Source organism: Apteryx rowi, unplaced genomic scaffold (genome assembly GCF_003343035.1).
Source record: "Apteryx rowi isolate R43461 unplaced genomic scaffold, aptRow1 scaffold_3, whole genome shotgun sequence".
NCBI lineage: Eukaryota > Metazoa > Chordata > Aves > Apterygiformes > Apterygidae > Apteryx > Apteryx rowi.
This window is the reverse complement of record NW_020449418.1, coordinates 10,317,343-10,339,384: the sequence shown is the minus strand read 5'-3', so window position 1 is coordinate 10,339,384 and position 22,042 is coordinate 10,317,343. Positions and strand designations below refer to the sequence as shown.

Genomic DNA, 22,042 nt, shown 5'->3' with positions numbered 1-22,042 from the left:
CTCTAAAGTGATGGACCTTTTTGTGGAAAAGCATAATCTATGGCCTATATCCAATCCAGGTTGAAATGACTGGCAAGTCACGATTTGCTAATGCCTGAGACATTAGCAACTTCAGAAGGCGATCTTAGAATGTCAGAGAGAGACTCCTGCACCATATTATCCAGGCTCTTGGGCTGCTTTATGTTTCAGCACCAATATTGAATACGTCTACTCCCAACAATTGGGGTGTAGGGTATCTTATGTTCTGTAAGGAATTCAGCAGATGTTGTAGCTACAAGATATCTAGTGATGCAAACAAGATAGCTGACCATCTTCACAGGAGACTCAGGGGTCAAGACTGAGCCAGACTGAAGCTATTCCAGATTTATCTTTTGATACCATCTTTCCCTGTTTTACTAACCATTGACTAGAAGCTGGACACCCATTTGGTTGTGGTGATTTATGTCATAACATCTGAAGGATGAAAAAAGTGAGGAAATACTCCTCTTTGAAAAAAAGCCATATGGAAATTCTCTCTGGCATTCAGGAAGATTCTGAGTCTGGTTTTATGTTTTTACTTTGCACCTGGGTCAAACAACTCCTGGTGTTCCAAAATTCTTCATGAACAAGCTGTTCGCACATCAGTCTTGGAGTCAGAGTAGCAAAGCCATCTCGAAGTACCACTGTTCCTGTGAGGCTGTGATTGCAAATGAGCTTCCTCAGAAGTGAAAGCTGGCTTAAGCAGCCTCCTCACCCTGCTGTTTGTTTGGTCTCAGTCAACCTTTTGTGGCTGCAGTTGTATTCAACTATCAGAGGCTAAAGCTGATGCTTCAGGTTAATTTAAAATATCTATGCAGTACTGCAAATTTATGTAGAACAATACAAGCATCAGAAATGAAACACAGTAGACAAAGACCTATGTCTCCTGTAGAGAAAAGCCTTGAAAACAATGATTTAAAAATCTCTCAGGTCACTTTTTTATGATTGCTTATGCCTGATTGCTTGCTATAAGCAGCGAAATCTTTTATTTTACTGTCTTTGCACTGTGATAATTTTGCAAAGACTAAACTAGGCTTAATGCAGTTCCATTTAGATAATATAGGCTCTTCAGTTGTTTGAGATAGATAATTTCTAGATTTATTTTCCCAGGATAGCTGACAGTAAAGTTCTATGTTACCTATTAGATACTATTTGACGGAAAAGTTTCACCTTGCCATGTTTCCTTGCAAATGCCAGAAATTTATTTGCCCAGAGTGTTAGGAAACTTGTCAACTCTTTTCAGAAATACAGGTGGCTGTAACAACTCTTAACAGAATTATGTCCTGCAAGAACACAAAACATTGACAGACCTGTAACTACTGTAGGTAGCTATTGTGGATCAATAGAGCACTAATTCTGATTTGAGGGGAATGAAAAATGCACACACTGTATCTTAATTCAGTATCTGGTGCCTACCTTGCTGGATATGCCTCTCCTGTTGGATTAGATTTTCAGTTTATATTACTTCCACATATATATTAGAGCCAGAGAAGGAAAAACTCTTCTTTTTAGTAGTAGTTTAACTACTCCATATATGACCTCTTCAGTATAAATGGCTATACACATAACTAACTTCTACTCGTTCCACCGAACACTTCTGATTTTCCGAACACTTTCTGACAGGTAAGTTTTGCATATGACTAACTCTGTCATACATATTGAGACTATTTCTTGACCTATCCTGAAGAGAACTGGAAAGTATTTTTCTAAAGAAACAGTACCCCTGTAGTTCAGTATATAGATAATGTGTATGTTATTTATGAATGAGACTATAATTTGTTAAGGGTAAAGTTAGCTGTAATTTAAAGGTAGGGAGACTGCACAGTGTGTAGCTGTGACACAGGCAGTGTAAATGAATTAAGGACTTTTTTTGGTCAAAAGACAGGAATGTACGTGGTCACCAACTTATTTACATCCCAATATGCAAATTGTAGGCATAGTAACAGACTGATAATAACAAAAAATGAAGCAAGTGGTATTATTTTCCATTGAATTGCCTTCACCTTGAATTGATTTAATTCTTCTAAAAATCTCTAGCTCAGATCCTCTGTTACAGTGAAATTCTTTCATGCTTAAGGACAGCATAAAACATCCCAGAGCTGAAATAGATGCAATTTATGCCAACATGGCTCTTACAAGTGACAGAAAAGGGATCCTAATACGAACCTGAGTAAAACCCTGAAAGGTTTAACAGGTAAAAGGTAAGGTCTCTTTCCTCTTCCCTTTCAGTATGATCGGATTCTACTATGAATTCTCATTTTGTTGTATAYTACAGAATTCTTGGGAAAATGGCCTATTTTAAAGAGATTGTAATAAACATTTAACAAATGTTATTTGATAATTGTAAACAAAAATAATTAAGAGTAGAATGGCTTCCTGTACCTTTTCTTTCCCCCTCTGCCTTCTTTAAGAGAAAAAAATCTATATAATTTACAGCAATAAATTAATTTTCAACTTTTCACTGAAGGAAATTGCTATGAGCCTAAAGAAGTTTAACAAAATATAGCATTAGCATGATCTTCTCTCATCTTTAGTTTGCAAATTTTACCTTAGAACTGAAATGCCTTTGAAAGAGACAACTGTATGGAAGCACATTTAAAATGTGTTAAGAAATATTAGTTTTATTTAACCAGTTTTCACAGCTGAATATTTATTCTATAAAAACTTTACAGATTGTACAGTTTATATATAGTTCAAACTACTAGAACAAAAAAGTAGGTCCCACAGATGCAAAAATACTGTACCAATCCAAGATAAAGGCAGATTTACACACTGTACAGCTCTCCACTGGGAAGGGGAGGTGGGTCAGTTCCAAGTAAAAACTTCAAAACTGTACAAAAATAAGGTTTGATTTCTTTTTCATTCTTCATAATACATTCAATAAGATTGCAAGCACAGATACCCAAATAATAATAGATATCTGCAGTCAGGAATCAATAACCACTCCTGAAAGGAATGCAGAATAGGTCTATTTACAYAGGGCACTCTTTTACACCATACTGTATATAGTGTATATTTAAAATAATAAAAAAGCATAGACAAAGAACATTAAACATCTAATATAAGGTAGTTTTTTTTTTTTAAAGAAGTTTTTGTACTTTATAGTGTGCCAAAAGAATTTTAACTTATTAAATAATATATTCTAAGTGAACCTAAAATTTTATGAACATAAAATGCATTTTTTGGTGTAATACATCAATTAAACCAGCAAATAGGAAAAGAAAACAAAACAAAACAAAAACCAAACTGTATATAAAGTAGTATTCTCACCCAGCAACAGAAGCACTTATGTAATTAAAAAAAAAAAAAAATCAAACCCAGAGAGACTATTTAAAAACCCACTAAAACTAACTTATAACTTAGGATATTCATACATAAGATATTCAGTGATTCACTAATACTGCAAAACAAGCTTTTTTTTTGTTTCCTCCCCCGACTCAGTTTCCCTCCCACTTCCCCTTATTCCCTCTCCCCAAGAGACAGTGGTTTCTTCATGCTATATGGGTAAGAATTAAATATGTTCCTGCCCTCTTCCTCCCACCCCTCTATACCTCCCCCCAAAAAAGGACAGAGTGTTTTCTTAGCATTAATCCTGAGCACACTCTCTTTTTTGGGATACGCATGATTTTTTTTAATCATTATAGGGTTTAAATCTCAAAAATTATTTTAGAATATTCCATTACTTGAGGTATTTCAACCTTCTTTTGAGACGATGCCTTATAACTGACTTGTCGGGCAGTGAAAGTAAGGGCTGGCTAATACCCGTTTCAATTCTGTATTCTAATGAAGGAAAAAAAAAAAAAAAGCATTATTCCAGACTTCCCTGCCACACAGAAAATAATGCAACACCATTCACTTTTTAATCCATTCTCTATTTGATACAGTACTAGCCATAGATAACAAACTAGAGCCTTAAGAGAGATGTTTCGTAGTGCACTCTATCATTTTTAGCTTGTGTGTGTGTGTGTGTGTCTCTACATACACACTCACACACATATTACTTTATATATATATATAAAAAGATATTTTGTGTGTGTGTGTTATACACGCACACACACACGTGTGTGTGTGTGTATGTGTGTATATATATATAAAACTCAGGGAGAAAGGAGTTTTGTTCAAATTTAAATGATACAGTACTTTTCAACCCCTTGACTCTAAAAGGTAAGGGGATTCCACTCCTGTTCCCAAGCTGAGCAAGGGGTGAGCTTATATGTTTTTTAAATGGGCATAATTTGTTTGCCCTGATGTCCAGGAAATACAATTCCAGTGTCAATGGGCATCTCATCAGAACTCATCAATTTTCTTCTGCAGATATTTTAACATTGAGTCCATTCCTTGTGCAGAGCCCCAGATTTTCTTCAAAACTTCACACTCCTTTTCATTTGCTTGTTCCAAGTCCACCTTCATGATATTACGTACTAAAGCTTTGGATTCTTCAAGTACCTAGGACAAAAAAAMCAGAGTTGTTTCAGTATTACATAAGAACTCAGCAACATGTACACTTACGGATTTGTTTTTGGCAAATTGTGAAGTTGATAGTAAATTTATGCATATCAATTCATGGACATACTGCGTTCCCAAAAGCCTTTTTTATAGAGTCATACAGGATTTCTTTTACCCTATACCAACTCAATTTACAAAAGCACAAAAATATGGACATAATGAAAATCCTAGATATGGCATGTATAAGTGTGTATATGTGTGTGTGTGTGTGTGCACGCGCACACCTGTGTGTGTGTATATATATATATATATATGCACACACACACACACACACACACACCCCTATATATATATAGGTTTTATAGTGGTACTCAAGAGAAATTCTAGTTTAATGAAATCTAGTCAAAACACTATTATCCAGGACTGCTCTAATAACCTGGAAGACCTTGAAGCTTAAAGAACAGCATTTAAAATAGACTGAAAGACCTCAAGTTTGCTTTTTCATTTAAAGAACTGTTAACCTGATTCAAAATCCAAAATTTCTCATGAATGGAACAGTTGATTTGTACTGAAACTGACCATCTCTTTCCTTAAGAAAACGTCAAATTTTGATTGTTTTAGCCACTGCCAGTGGTGCACTCAACTATGAAAGACTGACTTCTTGAACTATGCATTACTGGTAAACTGGAATTTCAGCCTAATGTCAAGGATTGCATTTTTGCTACATTTGTAAATATTTACAATTTTCTACCATATATGATACTTGAAGAAACTATATATTGAAGAAGTGATTCTTAAATGTGAAGATATGTTTAGATGCAAGTAAAAAGATTTCCAGTCCCTAAACCAGTGTGATTTGGTAGAAGACTAAGTGAAGCTGGTTGAAAAACTGCAAAAAGTTTCCGTTTATCTGGCTATTTCTCTTCATACTTACCTTAGCCCCAGATAGTTTTGCTAATGTTATTATTTTATAGATAGTGGCATCCATTCCCCTTTCTCCAATTAAAGTTGAATATCTTCTGTATTTTGATTAATTTTAGTGACAATTTTTTTGGTAGAGTAATTTAAATAAATCTCATTAGCAGAAAAAGTTAAAACTCGAGACATCATTTCTGTGATTCTGTGTAGCTCTTAGGGCAACTGTTSACATCACTTATGCTTCAGTAAAAACAACTTCTGGTAAACCCAATTCGTTTAATGTAATTAAATGCAAAGTGTTATGGTATGTGATAGAGAGGAGGTCAGAGAGAGACTTTTTTAAAAAACCATACAGAAGTGTGTTAAAAGGCAGTGTAACTGAAATTTGTGGCCCTTGTTCCACGAAAACTGTCTTTTAGAGAGTGTAATGATATAGTATAAAAATAATTAGATTAATTTTTATTAATCTAATTATAAAAGCGTACCATAAGAAATAAATGAAACTTACAACTGAATTACATGTGACAAGTTCCTTAATTCGAACCATTACTTCCTGTGTGAATGTTCCTGGCCAAAACACTTGAGACACGAGTCCTTTGGCACAAGCTTCCTGCGCGGTCAACTTCCTTCCACTGAACAACATTTCATTGGCCTGAAGGGATAAAAAGTTACTTCTGGTATGAAATGTAATGAGGCAAAACTCATTAAAGGAAAAATGTTCAAAACAAATAAGGAAAATGCCTGCACTRTGTGAGACATAGTTTTATTATGGCTCTTCCAACTTTTAGTTATTAAAGAAAAAGACTTGCCTACAGATGAACTGTTCTGTGTTGTCAACTACACTACTTCAGTAGTTCCAAAAATACTCAGGTCTACAATTAAACATGAAATGTGAAAATGTTTTTTTGTCATTTCCTATTCAAGAGCAGTGTTCATCAGCTCTAGTTTTCTTGAAGTTGCTGATTTGATTAACTTGAAGTAAATGTGGTAACAGGCTACAATGCCTGACAAATCTGTAAAAGAGTAACGAAGACATTAAGTTGCCCTTTATAATAACAAGAATGTTAGTTGCAGCTTAATCTTTCCTAAAAATCTACATTATTTGTAGATTATGAAGATAATCCAGTTTTGGCAGTGACCTCTTGGGAACAGCCATCTTGGAAGGAAAGCACAGTTAGATATTTATTATTGATGTACTTAAGTATTCTGCAACTAAAATGCTTTTTACTACTAAAATTTTTTTGAAACCTAAATATATGGTTTATTTTCAATACTGCTCAAAAATCTTCAGCAATATAGTATTTCATTTACAATACATTTGATATAGTTGAACAGTCTTAAGATTTTGATCTCCAAAACCACTGAAGTGAAGGGGATATATTCCAATTTGTGATCAAATTCATAGAAAGGAAACACTCCCACTTTATTCAGAAATTCAATATTCAACTGAAATTCTTTCAAAAGCTAATATAGTGTTGTTTTTATTGAAAAAAATACTATTTAAAAGAAGATCTTACACATAGTTTAAAAGCTTCAATTTAAAAGTATATAGAATAGAATAATACATTGTGCAGTAAAGCCCTACTTTTGTAATTTTTGAGTTGTAATTATCACACACTTCACTGTTTAACAGTTTCCGTGTTAAAACTTCATCCTACAGCCATTGATGCTCATGCTTTAATTTCACCTTTAGTGAAGTTTCTTATACAGTTAAGCTTTTTGTTCACACTGATATCCACACAGAAACAGCCACTGAAGATGAAAATTCAGAGTAATTACCAACCTCAAAATATCATTTCTACTGTCTCTGAATGACTAATTTACATCAAAAATATGAAAAAGCCATCACTGGACTCTTGGACTATGGGAAATGAGGCTGTTAGAAAAATCAAAAAATAAAAAAATAAAATAAAAAGAACCCAAACCCAACAAGTGTAGCATTTCTTAGAACAAAATGCTGAATAATACTTGGTAATTATGATAGCAACTTTTAGTTAAGGATTTCAAATGATCCAGTTACTATAGATAATGTTATTAGTATTGCCCTTTTAAAGATGAAGAAATTTAAGACTCAGAGGTCTATTACTTGTGATGAAATATAAAGTCTGGGTTCTACGGACAGTTTGTTTGCTGACTCCAGTCTGCTAGGCACATAGAAAGAGATGGTTCTTAAGATCTTTTCCATGAAAGGTACCATACGCAGATCTCTCAGAAGTTAATATGGAAAGTTGTGAGTCACATTTATTAGTTAAAAAAAAAAAAAAAAAGGTCAAACTAAAGGTACAAATTATATATCCTTTTAGTTCTACCTTCTGTGAAAGGTTCCAGTAAAATTGAATAGACAAGGTTCATCAACTATTGTAATTATACCTTCTCATTTTCTAGACTATATGTGAATGATACTAACTTGAAATTCTAGCCATAGTCAATGATATATACGTTTTGCTCAAAATAGGAACCGTTTTCCCAAGGAGATATATAAAATGGCTTTCAGAATCATTTTAAAAGATACTTAGCACTTACATCAAAGACCAAAATGTCAAGTCAGTCTACTGGGAGTTAGAAAGTTCAGAAATGTAAAGTCAGCTGGTAAATTCTACGCATTCTTCACATGTATCTTTGGTGATGAGGAAAAAAACGAATGCCAGAGAACCCTTACAACTTTTTTCTCCCCAAACTCAGCAGATACTACTAAGGTTTTTTTGAACGTGAAAAACGACAAATAATAACAGCGCAGTCATCTTAATTCTGTCAAGCTGTAACACCCTGTTAGCATCAAACCTCACATGAAYTGAGTGCTGTCATTAGTGTCCTCAGCTGACAGGTTTTTGAAGACAAATGTTTCCCTCTGGCATTTCACTTTTGATCTATATACAATGTATGCTGGAGACCCACTACTAAGAAATTTTAATCATTCAATCATGTCTTGTATCTGCTGTGGAAAAAAAAAAATCAACATACTTGTTGGCTACTTACCAAGAAATATGATATAAAAAAGAAAAAAAACTAAGATGACAAAAATATTTCACTAATAATTACAACAATCTCTTTATTAACTCTCATTTTCTACTCTGTTTGTCTTTCTCTTTCCACTGCAGACTTGCCATACTTCCCTGGAACATGCGCTGGTCTCTCAATTTCCCTCTTATGGAGTGAGCAGTCGGTGGTTCACGTGGGGCCCTTGGCACAAGCCCTAGCTGCAGCGCAGCACCTCAGCTCTCCCTTGCACTCTGAGCTGGCTTGTGAGAGGCAGCTGGTCTCTAGAGAGCCCAAGACCCTGGCCGTGACATGGCCTATAGACACTAGAAAACGTGAATCCCTCATGGCTCACAGAAAAGCATAAGAAATACTGCTAAGCGTGCCAGAGACTGACATAGAMACCCAGTGTGTGAGACTTGATCACGTGGATCCTGTGCTATAGGGCCAGAACCAGCTGCTCAAAAAAACAGACTGAGAATGCCACAGTAAACAGACACAGAAAAACATATTCTCCAAAACAGACTTCACCTTACTCTATTATAGATTGTTTTAAAAACTCAAGAGCAAACTTTCAGAATTCTTCTAAAATTCTTGGTATTCCTAATGTAGAATCAGTTTTAAACCCTAAGGTCTTGGCTTCAAATTTCCGGTGATAATGAATTCTGTGTCAAACACATGTTCTGTGAAAAACATCCTCACGACAGACCTGCTCAACAGTCAGGATTGACCTCATAGGGAAGATATTTCCAATAATTTTGAGTTTGAAGATTTTCACTTAGCTGTTGATCATAAAAAGAAGGCACTGAATCTGATTAAAAAGAGTTAAAGGCGGGACTAATATCTCTGAATTAATACGTTTGTGGCAATTTTTGTGATGGATACAGAGATCTTAATTCTTTCTCTTGTATGATGTATTTAATTTGTTTTTGTTTTGGAACATTTCCCATCTCACTCTTGCTACCTTCGTCTTTCTGCTGACTTCTCTCTCCCTTTTAATGGACAGAAAGCAGGCTTCTTTTCAAAATTTTCAGTATGCATTCTGAATATATATAATGAAATTCACTGATAAATTAATCCAATTTTGTGCCAGTGTTCATTACAGCACTGACATTGCTGTAATGTCAAGGATGGTAGGAGAACATTGGCTTGGACTTCACTCCCCCCCACCCTTCCTTTTGCACTTAAAAAGCTACCCAATATTATGGAATTGTGATCACTGGAAGCTTTCACAGATAGTAACATCGTCTCTAAATTATAAAAATGAGAGCATTCACAAAGCACATGAAAGTATACTAAGGAAGAGCTTCTTGTATAAAAACACAATTTCCAAAAAATAAAATAAAATAAAAATAACAACCACAAGTCTCTAAAGAATGGGGATGGATGGATGAATGGATGGATGGATGGATGGCCAAATAAAAAGGGAAAGGAACAATCAGTAGTTTGAAACATGCTAAGATATTAAAGACAGTTTTATAACTTTATTAATCTATTTCATTTACCTTTTCTGTTTTCTTCTAATAACTAAATCCAGACATCATACAATTAGTCATAAGAGCTGTTCAAACTTTAGGTGCTTTTAATATATCTTATATATTTACATCTCTATTGTTTAATCAATAAATGTCTATATGGAAAGAATTGGCTTTTATAATAAACAGTAATTTAGGAAAAACACTTGTAGCTGCAGGCACTTGTTTCATACTGTTACCATTCATTTTCAAATTGGAATGGGATATAAGTCTAAATTTTCAGAGAATGCAGCATAAAAATAGTAAGTAACATGAAAATAATATAGCTAAGTGACTTTTAAATAGCTTTTGGTCATATTTCATTCTTTCATCTAATTGGAAAGCCAAGAAAGAGAAACTAAATAACATGTAGCTTATATTTTCAGCAATAACACAAAGCATTACCATTTTTTTCAGTCCAGCAACACTGTAAATCCAGAGCGCAAAACTGGAAAAAAAAATTCCTTCACAAAGGAAAAAAGATCGGACTGAGTATTTCTTGTATGACACGCTGATGTTAAACATCAGCATAGTCCTACAAGGTAGGGAAAGTCTGACAAGACTGCTTGTGCTGCATGAAATCTGCATTACCTGTTTTGCACATTAGCATGAGTCTGCTAATAGCTGATGATACAGTACTCTGCTGTGAAAAGATACTGAGCGCAGACCAGCCTGTTCTGTGCTGCAGTCTGTGAGACGTGACTGCAAGACACTAGTGGCTGATCCCTGTGAGAGAACGACAGGGAATGTGTGTTCAGTTATACACCTTTGCTTTTTGGCATGGTTAGGGTTAACTGCGCCTGTGAAGGGGGATTCTGATTAGGCCCCATGCTTGCTTTCCCTTTTTTGCACTCACGTGAAGACTAGTTGCAAAAGCATGGAGCAGAGAAGCTATAAATACCATTTTCTCATGAAAAGTTTTCATGAGAGAGAGAGGAAAAAAAATAACACAGCAAACGTAAAAAAAWAAAAATTGAAATTGTTCTAGAAGAATTATCACAACCGCATTGAGATACTGTCACCTCCTACCCCACAAGCTACTTACAGAAGCCAGGCCCATTATCCGAGGGAATGTGAGGGATGAACATCCATCTGGACTTTGTCCAAAAGTAGTGTATGGTGTCTGAAACCAAGCCTTCTCGTTAGCCCAAACCACGTCACATAGAGGCAATATAGACGCTCCGAGTCCAATAGCTGGGCCATTTACTGCTACAATGATGGGCTTCTTAAACTGAATAAAAGTATTCACAAAATTCCTGAAGAGAAACAAAAACATGCACTCACTACACTTTGTAGGAGTAAAATATAGCAGCCCTTGAGAACTCAGTAATAACTCATCTCCACAGTAACATGATTTCGTAACGGACTGTTTCTCCCACCACAACCTTAGGCAGGTGCAGACTCAACGCCCCTCCTGGGGCACCACCTGATACAGCGCCGGTGCACAGTGTTGCACGTGGTACAAGCACGTGCCTCACAGCCCCTCTCAGGAGAGGCTGCAGCCATTCCTGACCACAGGGCACCAAAGTGTCTTTACAGCCCTGCTTGGTCTTTGCTCTGTGTTTCTATATGATATTGGTGTAAGTGAAGATACCATAAGCAAAGAGTTAATGAGTTTTCTTAAGGAACGTTTCTGGACTTCAGTGAGAGATCTTTCCTAATGAACAAATCTGCCTGTTTTAAGTTATGAACAGGCCATAAATAGTTGATCTCCATCATCAAATATCACAGACCTTTAAACTTATCCCCTTCATCTCCCTCTTGTTGTTGATCATAATGCTACTGGTGCTATGCTATTAGTTTACAAATGTATACTCTCATCCTTGTTATCAACACAAAACAGCAATTCATTCTAGTAGCCGGATATGTTGGTCATTGCATAAAGTATGGATGCTTACACACCTCTCTGTTTTCAAAGAGCAAATGCCCTCAAGATACTCTGACAGATGACTTTTCATTTCAGTATTAGATGCTGAATGTGGGATTTTTTTTTAATCAAAATTAAAAAGAAATGTATCAGATTTAGTGACTTGGAGGTAGCAATATCTGTATTTCTACAAAACAGAGCATTTTTACTATATTTCATACATCACGAAAGATTACCATGCTTCCCATTCACTCATTGCATTTAACTGAAATGAATGCAAGAAAATTTCTATAGGAACCATCCTATCCAAGCAGTCAGACAAACAGCCCACCCAGAGACTCAGGATAATTGTAATCATGTCTGAATATTCTACAGAGGACAATCTCGAGCATGTGTATGAAAAATACCATTATTATATTTGAAGGGTATTTGGTAGGTGTTTTAATTTACCTCTACATTTATCCGTTTTATTAACTGTGAGTAGTAGGTCATAACTCAGGCTTTCAGAAGAGCCTGAATTAAACTACAATGGCAGAATCTCATTGTCAAAAGCCTCTGTCTATTGCCAGCATCTGAAGTCTCTGCATGAGCAAACATTATATGGATGACTGAAAGTTTTCCTTTGAAAAAATAACTGTCATTATTCTATGAGCCAACTGTGCCTACAAGAAAGCAGGCTTTAAATGTTACAAGTCCTTTTTCAGGGACATAAATATTGATAACAACAACAGAACATAGAGAACCTGTCACTGAAATATTGAGGTCTCTGAGGGAACATAGATATACTGGAGGAAAACAAAAGCTAATCCAGGATCTCAGGCCTTCAAAACCAGAGTGCTGAAATGGATAAGCTACTTCATATAGTATGAAAAAACTTCTCTATGATCCATGCTTTCCCCCCCAAAAAATTCTTCTAGTCTGTAGCTGTTCAGCTCATTTTATTTAAACATCAGGTTTGGTAGCTAGTGTTGGGATAATGTTCACTAACACTAATCTCCCCCTCCAGAATATCCATCATTCCACTGCTCTGTATATAGTATATTAGGTTACTCATAAATACAAGATGCACATCTTGTATTTACGTATGTAAAACAGCCATAGAGTGTTTCAGGAAGAAAAACGTGAGTCTTTTAAAATTGGTTTCAACTACAGAAATATTATCATAATAACAGTTTTTCATAGTTAAATTCTAATAGTATAAATAGCGATGCATGAAATGACAACCCAGGTAGAAAGAGAGTATAAAGAAGTTCTGCATACTGTATCACATAACAGGTGACTGTTTGAGCTCTCGTTGAATTAAAGACTTTTGAAAGAGCATAGTTATATTTTTATCGGAAGATAAAATGAGCTAGACTAGACAATGAATAACACCCACTCAGACGACTGTAGACAATTTTACATACCTAATAGCTTCTGCCATCTTAGTGCTTTCCTTTTTTCTATCATCTGTTAAACGTCGTATAAAATAAATAAAATCAAGACCACAGCAGAAAATGCTACCAACTGCACTGAACAGCACAAGTTTACTGTCATCTGCAGCTGCTGTGTTCAGTGCACTTTGGACTTCCTTCATTACCTGAAAAATCATCAAAATTTAATCAGAATCTTTTTTATTATATTATTAAAAAGTAGCATACTGTTCTCTTTTTTTCCCCACGACAGATCTGAATCTTTGACATCTCTAATTTTTCCTTAAGATCCACTCAACGATTATATTTAAAAAGTTAACTTTTTCATTATCTAAAAATAAAGAGAGCAAAGTAACACACTATTAAATGCTTTTTATCTCAAAAATGTAATTAGGCTAAGATAATGAAATCATTAAGAAAAGATCTATTAGATGTTATCTGTAACTACAGCATTCATTCAGCATTTCTGTAATTTGGACAGCAGATGGCATATGCAACCAGGTCAGAAAGAGAACCTTAATTCAGGCTAAAGTTTGTTCCAAGTTGCACTTAATAAATCACCACATTTATAATAAGAGACAGTAATATTCAGATAACGTAGTATACAAAGTTAATAAATAAAACTCAATTAAACAAAAAATCAAGTTGTCAAAGAGGAACAAAATATAACCAAACGTAGAATACTTTGCAAGCAACAACCCAAACCTTGTTTCATGTATGTTTGTGCTTGAATAAGAGGTGTAACTGATGCAGACATCTGGAATTCTTTCTGCATCCTCCCCCCAAAACTGCAAATTGTTCTCACCTCTGGATTTAGTGAATTGTTTTCAGATGATTTCGTTGATAGCAAAATGTGTGTGAATCCATCTTGTTTCCTGACAACAATGTCTCTGTACCGGTACGCGCTCTCCGTTTGTCTCACACTGAAACGTAGCCTTTTATCAAAAGGTTGATCTCTCCTATCATCAATAAATCTCCGTTTGCTGGCTGACACTCCTGTTACAGATGTCTGTATGTTGGTTGTACCATTAGCTGCTAATGCTTCCATAAAGGTGGATGTACCTGTAAGTAAGTTGAAACAGTAACATTCTATTAATTGTATTTTATTAGTTCAGCAGTTTCAAAATCCCCCTTTAGCATGAAAACATGCTAGACGTATTATTAAGAACACACAGTGAACATGAAACTCATTCACCTGGAAGTTACTGAAACATTACAAAAATATACACTATGCATAGACCAAAATTAAAGGGATAAAGGCATCCAGTGAATTAACTTTATAATTTAAGAAAATAAATTTTAAACTATCAAAACAGACCAATCATCATTTACTTATTTTTAGTAAGGGGGGAAAGCTTTATCTGATGTTCCTAATACCAATGCACTACAATAAGTTTCTAAAAGTTTTAAAATTGTGCAAGACACTAACGCTCTGCTTTTTCCTTTTCCAACTCCTTTAAATGGTCTAACAGCGTCAAGATTGCAAAGAGCAAGCAAAGGCCTTTGGTTTCAGCCAACACGAAGTTAATATACTGAAAAAATGACACCTGCAATAAACCAAATAAAGCACTTGATTGACAAGATCACATAGAGCATAATAGTCTTTAAAGGAAAACAGGAATGAATGAAGAAATACAGACTACGCTTTGTTGAGAGGGAAACAAAAAACCCCCCATGCAGTGATGAATATTTTAATAGACAATGAGATATTTCTCAAATCTAAACAATTTTGCAATTAAAACTGGCAAATAGAATATTTTGTCTTTCTGGTCTTCTTCCCAGTAACTTAAATAGGCAGAACGGATGGACTGCGAGTAAAGAGGCCATGCTTCATGACACAAACGGGACAGGTTTTTCTGTACTCCAAATTAGAAACGGAATACTGAATAATCAGCTTTCATAAGAGAAGCAAGGACAGGAGAACATCTTGGGTCTATTGTCCATCTGTATGTTAAAATCTTTATAAAATTTTTCAGATTAAAATACTGAAATATGTGTGTGCATGGGGCGGCAAAGTTAAAAACACTGGAAAAGCACATTACAGGCTACAATAGGAGAGTTCTGAAGTGCCAGACTTTGTTAAAATCTATTGGAAACCCAATGCTTTTACCTCGCAGATACTTCAGAACATCATGCATGTGTCATCTTAAGAATATAGATAAAATATGTATAAATAAGTTGTTGATTAAATATCACTGGTGGATATTGTTTCTTTCCTCATCATCATTTTGAAGAAGCTGTATTTTTAAAGTTCTGCTAACATGTAATGCCTTTTTTTTTTTTTTTTTTAAATAAGACACATGAAACACTTGTGGGTCCAGTGGTGGCATTAAGTAGACTCACCTAAATAGTTGGAATAATGTATATCTCTACATTTCAACAATATTCAAATATTGCTTGCTTTAACCCATATGAAGTGGGAGAGAGCTATATTAAGAAAAAGGCTAACAAAAACAAAATTAAGAGATCATACATTTCTCTATTTGTATTTCAGAAACCACCTTCAAAAATAAATGAACTTTTTATATTAAATTTTTGCAAATAAACACATCTCTGCTTACAAATCTGTTCTGATTAATTAGGTATGTTGCCTGTCAAAGAGGTTATACTGTAATAAGGTTTTATTTTACTTTTTCAATTCTTTCTTGTTGTATTTACTCCTCTCTTACCACATCACTTTTTGTGAAGAAGATAAAGGCAATTCAAGATTTTTCCATCGCTTAAAGAAAAGAGAGTAAGAAACTGCAGGGAGAATAGAAGGGAACAAAATGAAATGGAAAATGAATATTATATATTGTCACAGAAGATTTACATTTATTCTTAAATTTTCTAGAGCTTATCAAATTCCTTTTTTCATTTCAGCAGAATAAATAAAAATCTGATGCCAAATGTGAAATTGATGACAGATACTTCAGATATTTTTCTCTTTTAAACCATAATATCTTGATTATGGTCCTTTAGAAGAATTCCCTTCAAAGGGAAATTGCAGGAACACCACCGATACCCAATTTTTCATTAGTAACACAAGATGAAATGGCATCACTCATTGCAATGGTTTGGTTTTCCATAGGAAAGGTAAAGGAATGCAACTTAAATCACCTCTGATTACTAATGCTCCCTGTAAGACTTTATTGCTCTTGTCCTGGCCATAGTGAAAGCTAACTGGAGATGCAGGAGCGCACAGCAGGCTTGGCCAAAAGGGTCAGTAACCTTGTGTAACAGCTTTGAGTACATCTTTGCCCACAAGTCATACTTCTAAAGATGCACTCAAATACCAGAATATTACTTTTGAGATTTAAGAGGAAATGATTATATACTTTAAGAGACAAAAGATAGACCAAGGGATTATAAACACCACACAACAGGTTTCAAGCCTATCCAGCTGGCAACAGACATGGTAAGTTTTTAWATAAATTTAGTCTGCACTTGTCAATAGTGATGGTTTCAAACCACAGACAAGGGACAGCTGCAGTTCAGTGGAAGGAGTCCCCTGTATCTAACACACTTTGGGGATACTTAGACTGGAATCAAAAACCTGTTGGCTTTAGAAACAGTATTTTTGCGCAGGGGGGTTTAGCCAGCTGTTACAGATTAGAAAATTGCACTCAGATTTAAAATACATTCCTTAATATTTGTCACGATCAGTATACATTTGTGATGTTCCACAACTTTAGAGTGTAAGGGACAGTTTCTTTTGGCATTCAATCTTCAGAAGTGAGGAAAAAAGTTAGAGGTAAGGCAGTACTGCGTGCTAATTATGAACAGGCAAAAGTTACATCACTGGACAGTCTTGGACATGTGTTGCAGCAAAGAAATAAGCCAGAGAGAAGTAACTGTATTTCCACAGATTCCACCGATGATAATTTTGCATTGAGGTCACTTATTTTCAAGTTAGTTTTAACTATATTTTACAACTCAAAAAAAATGTATTTCATAAAAAAAAAAGTTCTGCATTTCAATATTTTGAGGCACATAGTAGATCAAAGACAAACAAAAAACCCACAACACTCCCCTTTCCAAGGTTAGCCTTCCCTAAAAAAAATGAGGGCTTGAAAAAAAATAAAAACCACAATTTATCCTGGATGTTGTCAACTAATGCAGAACTATGTTTGTTTAAAAGATACATAAACAGCTTATAGTTACAAAAATACTTTCCAAATGCAAACTAAGTGTTAATTAACACAATGTGATCCTCTCAAAGGTGGTGACATGCTACCACTGCTCAAAGCTTCACCATACAGACGCAGAATGAATTCAGCAGGACTACTTGGTTTTACAGCTGCTGATCAAAAATTGATAAGAGTCACCCTTTTCATGCAGCTGCTCTTAGTTAGAAAAAAACTATGGACAACAGATAAGAAAGGAATTGGTCTTATTCAAAAGAAAGAAAGACACAAAATACATAAGTTGAAAAGGGGCAGAGCAGCAAAGATATCATCCCCATCCCACTGCCAAAGGCTCTGACAGGAAGAAAACATAGAAAAAGCCTCCTCTCCAAAATACAAAGGAGATAGCAATTAAAGTGTATCATGCCAGACACACATAAGCATTTAGTTAAAAACAAAATGAGCAACACAACTCCTCAACGATACCAAGTTAAAACCCCAAGCTGTTCTCTAAGCCATTCTTGCCTCACTATTAGGGTCTCCCAACTCCTTTTTCTTGAGAAGGAAGTTTAGCTTAGCTTATATGGCAAGTAAGTACCTAGTATTTTTCTGAAATTCTGAGTAAAAGCATCCCCCTCCTCACAACAATACAGGGGACGCATCCAAAGAGATGCTGTAACAACCATGCCTAGCCTCTTTTGCATGCTCATTTTCAACTACAGATGTGCTAGTGCCAGTACTCTTAACTCGAAGGTTTGTCTGACACAGTATTCTGTTTCTGAAGGGTTATCGCAGACGTCTAAGCAATGAGCACAGGTAGAGCAGAGGTACACAACAACGCTATCTGAACGTTTTCCTCAACTCCAGCAATCAGATTCCAAAAACTTGCATGTCCAGAACCAGAAGGTGCATGCAAAGCAATGTATTTAAAGCTTTATGCCCTATGGACGTATCCCATGTACTTTTGAAACCACTATGCTTTTTCTTCTAAAATATCTGGTGGCAGAAGGTTTCGCAATGCACTGTTTACTTTCTTCATATCCCTTCTGCAGACCGGTTAGTCCCAATCTCTTTGCTCTCTTCTTCCAGAAGCCGTTCTGAACCTGTCACTCTTCTTCTGCTAATCTTGGAACAGGGGACCAAAATGGCACCACACTCAGGACAGGGATTTATATTGTGACATATTCACATGTTCTTTTGTTCTCCTTCTCCAAAATAATTCCTAACAATTTATTTAATTTTTAAACTAGCACTGAGCAGAAGTTTGCAGAAAACTACCTAAAAAATTCCAGTGCCTTTGTCCTGAGCAGTAACATCTAATAGAGAACAAGTAATTTTTCAGGTACCGTTTCATGTGCTGTTACTGGCGTAGTTTTGTTTAGAGTTCTGTTTTGCTCCCTCGTTGTCATTTGGCCTGCATCGGCACTGAAAGCAGTGTCTCACTTTAATCATGAAATCACTCCGTATTTTGAGATATGTCTACAGTGTTCACAACAAGCTTCAGATGTGGCTAGCCTCCATAAAAATCTACTGCTTTATAGTTTCCACAGTCACTCCTAGAGTTCACACAGCTTCCGTTTCTTTGGTGCTGAGGGCAACCCAATACCTCAGGAATTTTATATCCGAGTGCTTTTAAAACTCTTAGGGGAATACTGTTTCATCCTGGCAACTTGTTACTGTTCTGATTATCATTTTTCCTACATATTTTCTGCTAGTCCTCTGAGACTGTTCCTGAGATTCCTCTTCCATGAGAAATGGCTCTCATGTGAGACTCGCTGTAGTGAAAAGCAAAGCAGCGTTAATTTGTTAAAATAATTACAGTAAAAAGTCAAACACACAACCTCCCCACCCCCAAAACAAAAATAAGCCCTTACATTTATGGAGTGCTCCTTGTACACCTTAACCATCTCTGGGCCCCACCTGGCTCCCTGGCAAAGAAACAGTCTCTAGTTTCTGCCCTAGAGAAACTCAAGAAGAGGGATTCAAAAGACACTGTGAAAAACAGATATCTCATTTCCAATGCTAAAAGAAGTTGGGACCCTCATTCCTTCTCTCTGCCCTAATGTGCCAACCACTTCCTCTCTTAAAATAAATAAAAAATTTGTCAATAAGAAGATTCCCACTTGAAAAAGCAAATGAACCATCTAACGCTATCAACAACAATTTCTTAAAGTGTTAACTGCAAAAATGCCATTGTAATTTTATCTGTTTAAAACTCAAATATGGGAGAGGGAAAAATATGATCTGCAAAACTGAAAAAAAATCAGTGGTAAAAATCAGTTGTATTTATCCCAGGAAAACTGAACACAAAGTCTTTTCTATACTTGCACTGTTTTGTAATCCCACTATATTTAACCCACAAGACTGCGTGCACAGATTCAGTTGTCCAGTGCAGGTTGCCTCATGCTCCCTTTTCGCCTGCAGACAGTACTCTCCTGCCCCAGGTTTGCATGTACTAGCAAGCCATAACTGCAAGCACTATTAGGCCTTTCCAGTTTGAACTCTACACTACAGCAAGTATTTCACACCATGGGACACCAACCCCAAACAGCGATACTGCAGTGCAAATACAATATACACTGGCTTCCAGTAATTTCTCCACCTCTGCTTCAGTAATTACACAGCAGATATTTCTTAAAATTACAGTGTATTGGCACAAAGTCTAGAAACCCATACTGAGAATGTCTAAAAAGCTATTAAAATCTTACATGCTCCAAAAAGCTACTCTATATGCATCCATTTTTTGTCTGAATGTATGTATTCATAGCACTTATATTTTGGAATTAAGCAAAAGTCGGTTTCCTTTGAATCTCACTATAAATATTTTTAAGAAGAAAAATATACTGAATTTATTGTACATTTCCCCTAAAATACTGGTTTGCTCTGTGATTTTGAAAGTGTGTACAGAAGGTATGTGTCCTTCATGAAAGATACATTTTCCAAAAATCATTCCAGAATACGTTATACTGATGCAGTGCACAAAAACAGTGCTATCAGTAATAATCTGCACATACCCAGCATCAGAATAGACAGCTGAGATACCCCCAAACATGATTTGGGGGAGAGACAGGGGGACGGTGAGAGTCCTTTAAATTACGGGCTGCTGAACACTGTGATACCCTGCCACTAACTTTGAAACCTCCTCAAAACTCTTACTGCTTTTTGTTTTTTTGTACTCTTTTTTTTTTTTTTGGGGGGGGGGGCAAAGGTAACTGCATCTCTTCAAATAATTAACTACTTCTTGATTCTGTTTTAAGGAAATAGTTACATAGGAAATCATTGCATATTCCTCAGCCACCTTCTGTTGTTTCTGCAAATCCATCACCCCTCCATACACAGAGCGCATGTTTTAATCACAGGCTAACTGGCAAATTATTGTGGGAGTACTTGGTGAAACATCAGCGATACACAACTGCAACCCAGCAGCAGAGAGAAACAAACAGCCCTGCAGTGGTTGGCAGCCTTGACTGCCAACTTCCTTCTTCGACTCCTAAAAATCTGCTTTCCCAGGACACATCAGCAAAATACATGCACTTAATTTCTATTCCCTTCCACATATTTTGTATAGGTGTTTATTTTAAAAGACAATTTGAAACACATGCTCTTTCAAAATGTAAATTTCTTATGGGACGCTATTTTTGTGGACAAAACTAGTGTAGAGAGAAAATAAGCCTAACTTTAAAAAAAGCATACACACAAACACACACACACACACACACTTAACCTTGGTAGTATTTCTCTACTTGATTAAAAAATTTTCAGTCCTACACTGATTTTTATCTCGGCTGCCACGTCACATTGAAGCAGTACAATCTGTAGTAGCCATTCTTTCCTGCTTTAAGTAGTTTTCTGCCTCTTCGGTAACTCATAGCATTGACAGAATATATTCACGGCTTTACAGTGATGCCATTACGAAGATGGCAGCATTATGGTCGCCTTTGACATTAGTAGGTTATGGGCTATTTAACTATTTTTGCTCTTGAATGTCTTTCCTCCTCAGAGCAGGTAAGAGATACTGTACATAAACATCCACCTAAACTCGTATTTCCAACCAAAAATGCAACTAATGAGAATACTAAGTTTCTACTAATGAAAGTGGGCAACTGCGACAGGTCACAACAGCATTTCTCCGCCATCAGCATAAATAGGCTTTTAAGTCATACATGTGGAATTAACAGACAGTTTACATATTTTAAAGATGTGAATAACAAAATAGTAGACCTGACATTTATTAGGACTATGCCTGTAAAAACAACAGGGATAACGTTATGAATTTAATTTGGCAACAAAGCTCTTAACAAGTCTGATTGATTAATATTACTAACTTGGAAAAAGAATTACACATTTTTATGCAAACGGTATTAACTAAATTTTCCACAAGCTGTCTTACAATGAAAATAAACATCCTCCTTCTAACAAATATAAAAGGCTTTTAAAATACATCTTCAGGCTTTTTATGCTCATTTCACCTCAAATATGTAAACAACCACTCCCAAGATGAGGAACTTCTTTTTCTCCTTTGCCATGGCATCAAAATAAATTGGGATTGCTCACCTCTTCCCCCCTCCCTTCAGCTTTAGGTTGAATTTTTCTTCCATTAAATCTACAACTAGAAGACTACTGACAAATACAAAGTAACGCACATGCTCATTTTAACTATCTCAACTGTTATTCAAGCTAGCTGAAAGAGAAAAGGAAAGGAGGGAAAAAAGGAAAGGAGGGAAAAAAGGAAAGGAGGGAAAAAAGGAAAGGAGGGAAAAAAGGAAAGGAGGGAAAAAAGGAAAG

General features: G+C 35.7%; 1 protein-coding gene across 3 annotated transcripts in view; it reads right to left on the bottom strand.

Annotated features, from left to right (window-relative positions):
* Window positions 1-4,047: 4,047 nt before the first annotated feature.
* Window positions 4,048-22,042, bottom strand: part of CDYL (chromodomain Y like) — a 105,810-nt gene continuing 87,815 nt past the window's right edge. For all 3 annotated transcript variants that reach the window (XM_026069569.1, XM_026069570.1, XM_026069572.1), the window contains 5 exons: window positions 13,957-14,213; window positions 13,146-13,318; window positions 10,918-11,128; window positions 5,891-6,034; window positions 4,048-4,464 (listed from right to left, as the gene is read on the bottom strand). In XM_026069569.1, coding sequence (XP_025925354.1) covers window positions 4,306-4,464; window positions 5,891-6,034; window positions 10,918-11,128; window positions 13,146-13,318; window positions 13,957-14,213 — 944 coding nt within the window. In that variant the 3' untranslated portion in view covers window positions 4,048-4,305. The remainder of the gene's footprint in view (window positions 4,465-5,890; window positions 6,035-10,917; window positions 11,129-13,145; window positions 13,319-13,956; window positions 14,214-22,042) is intronic.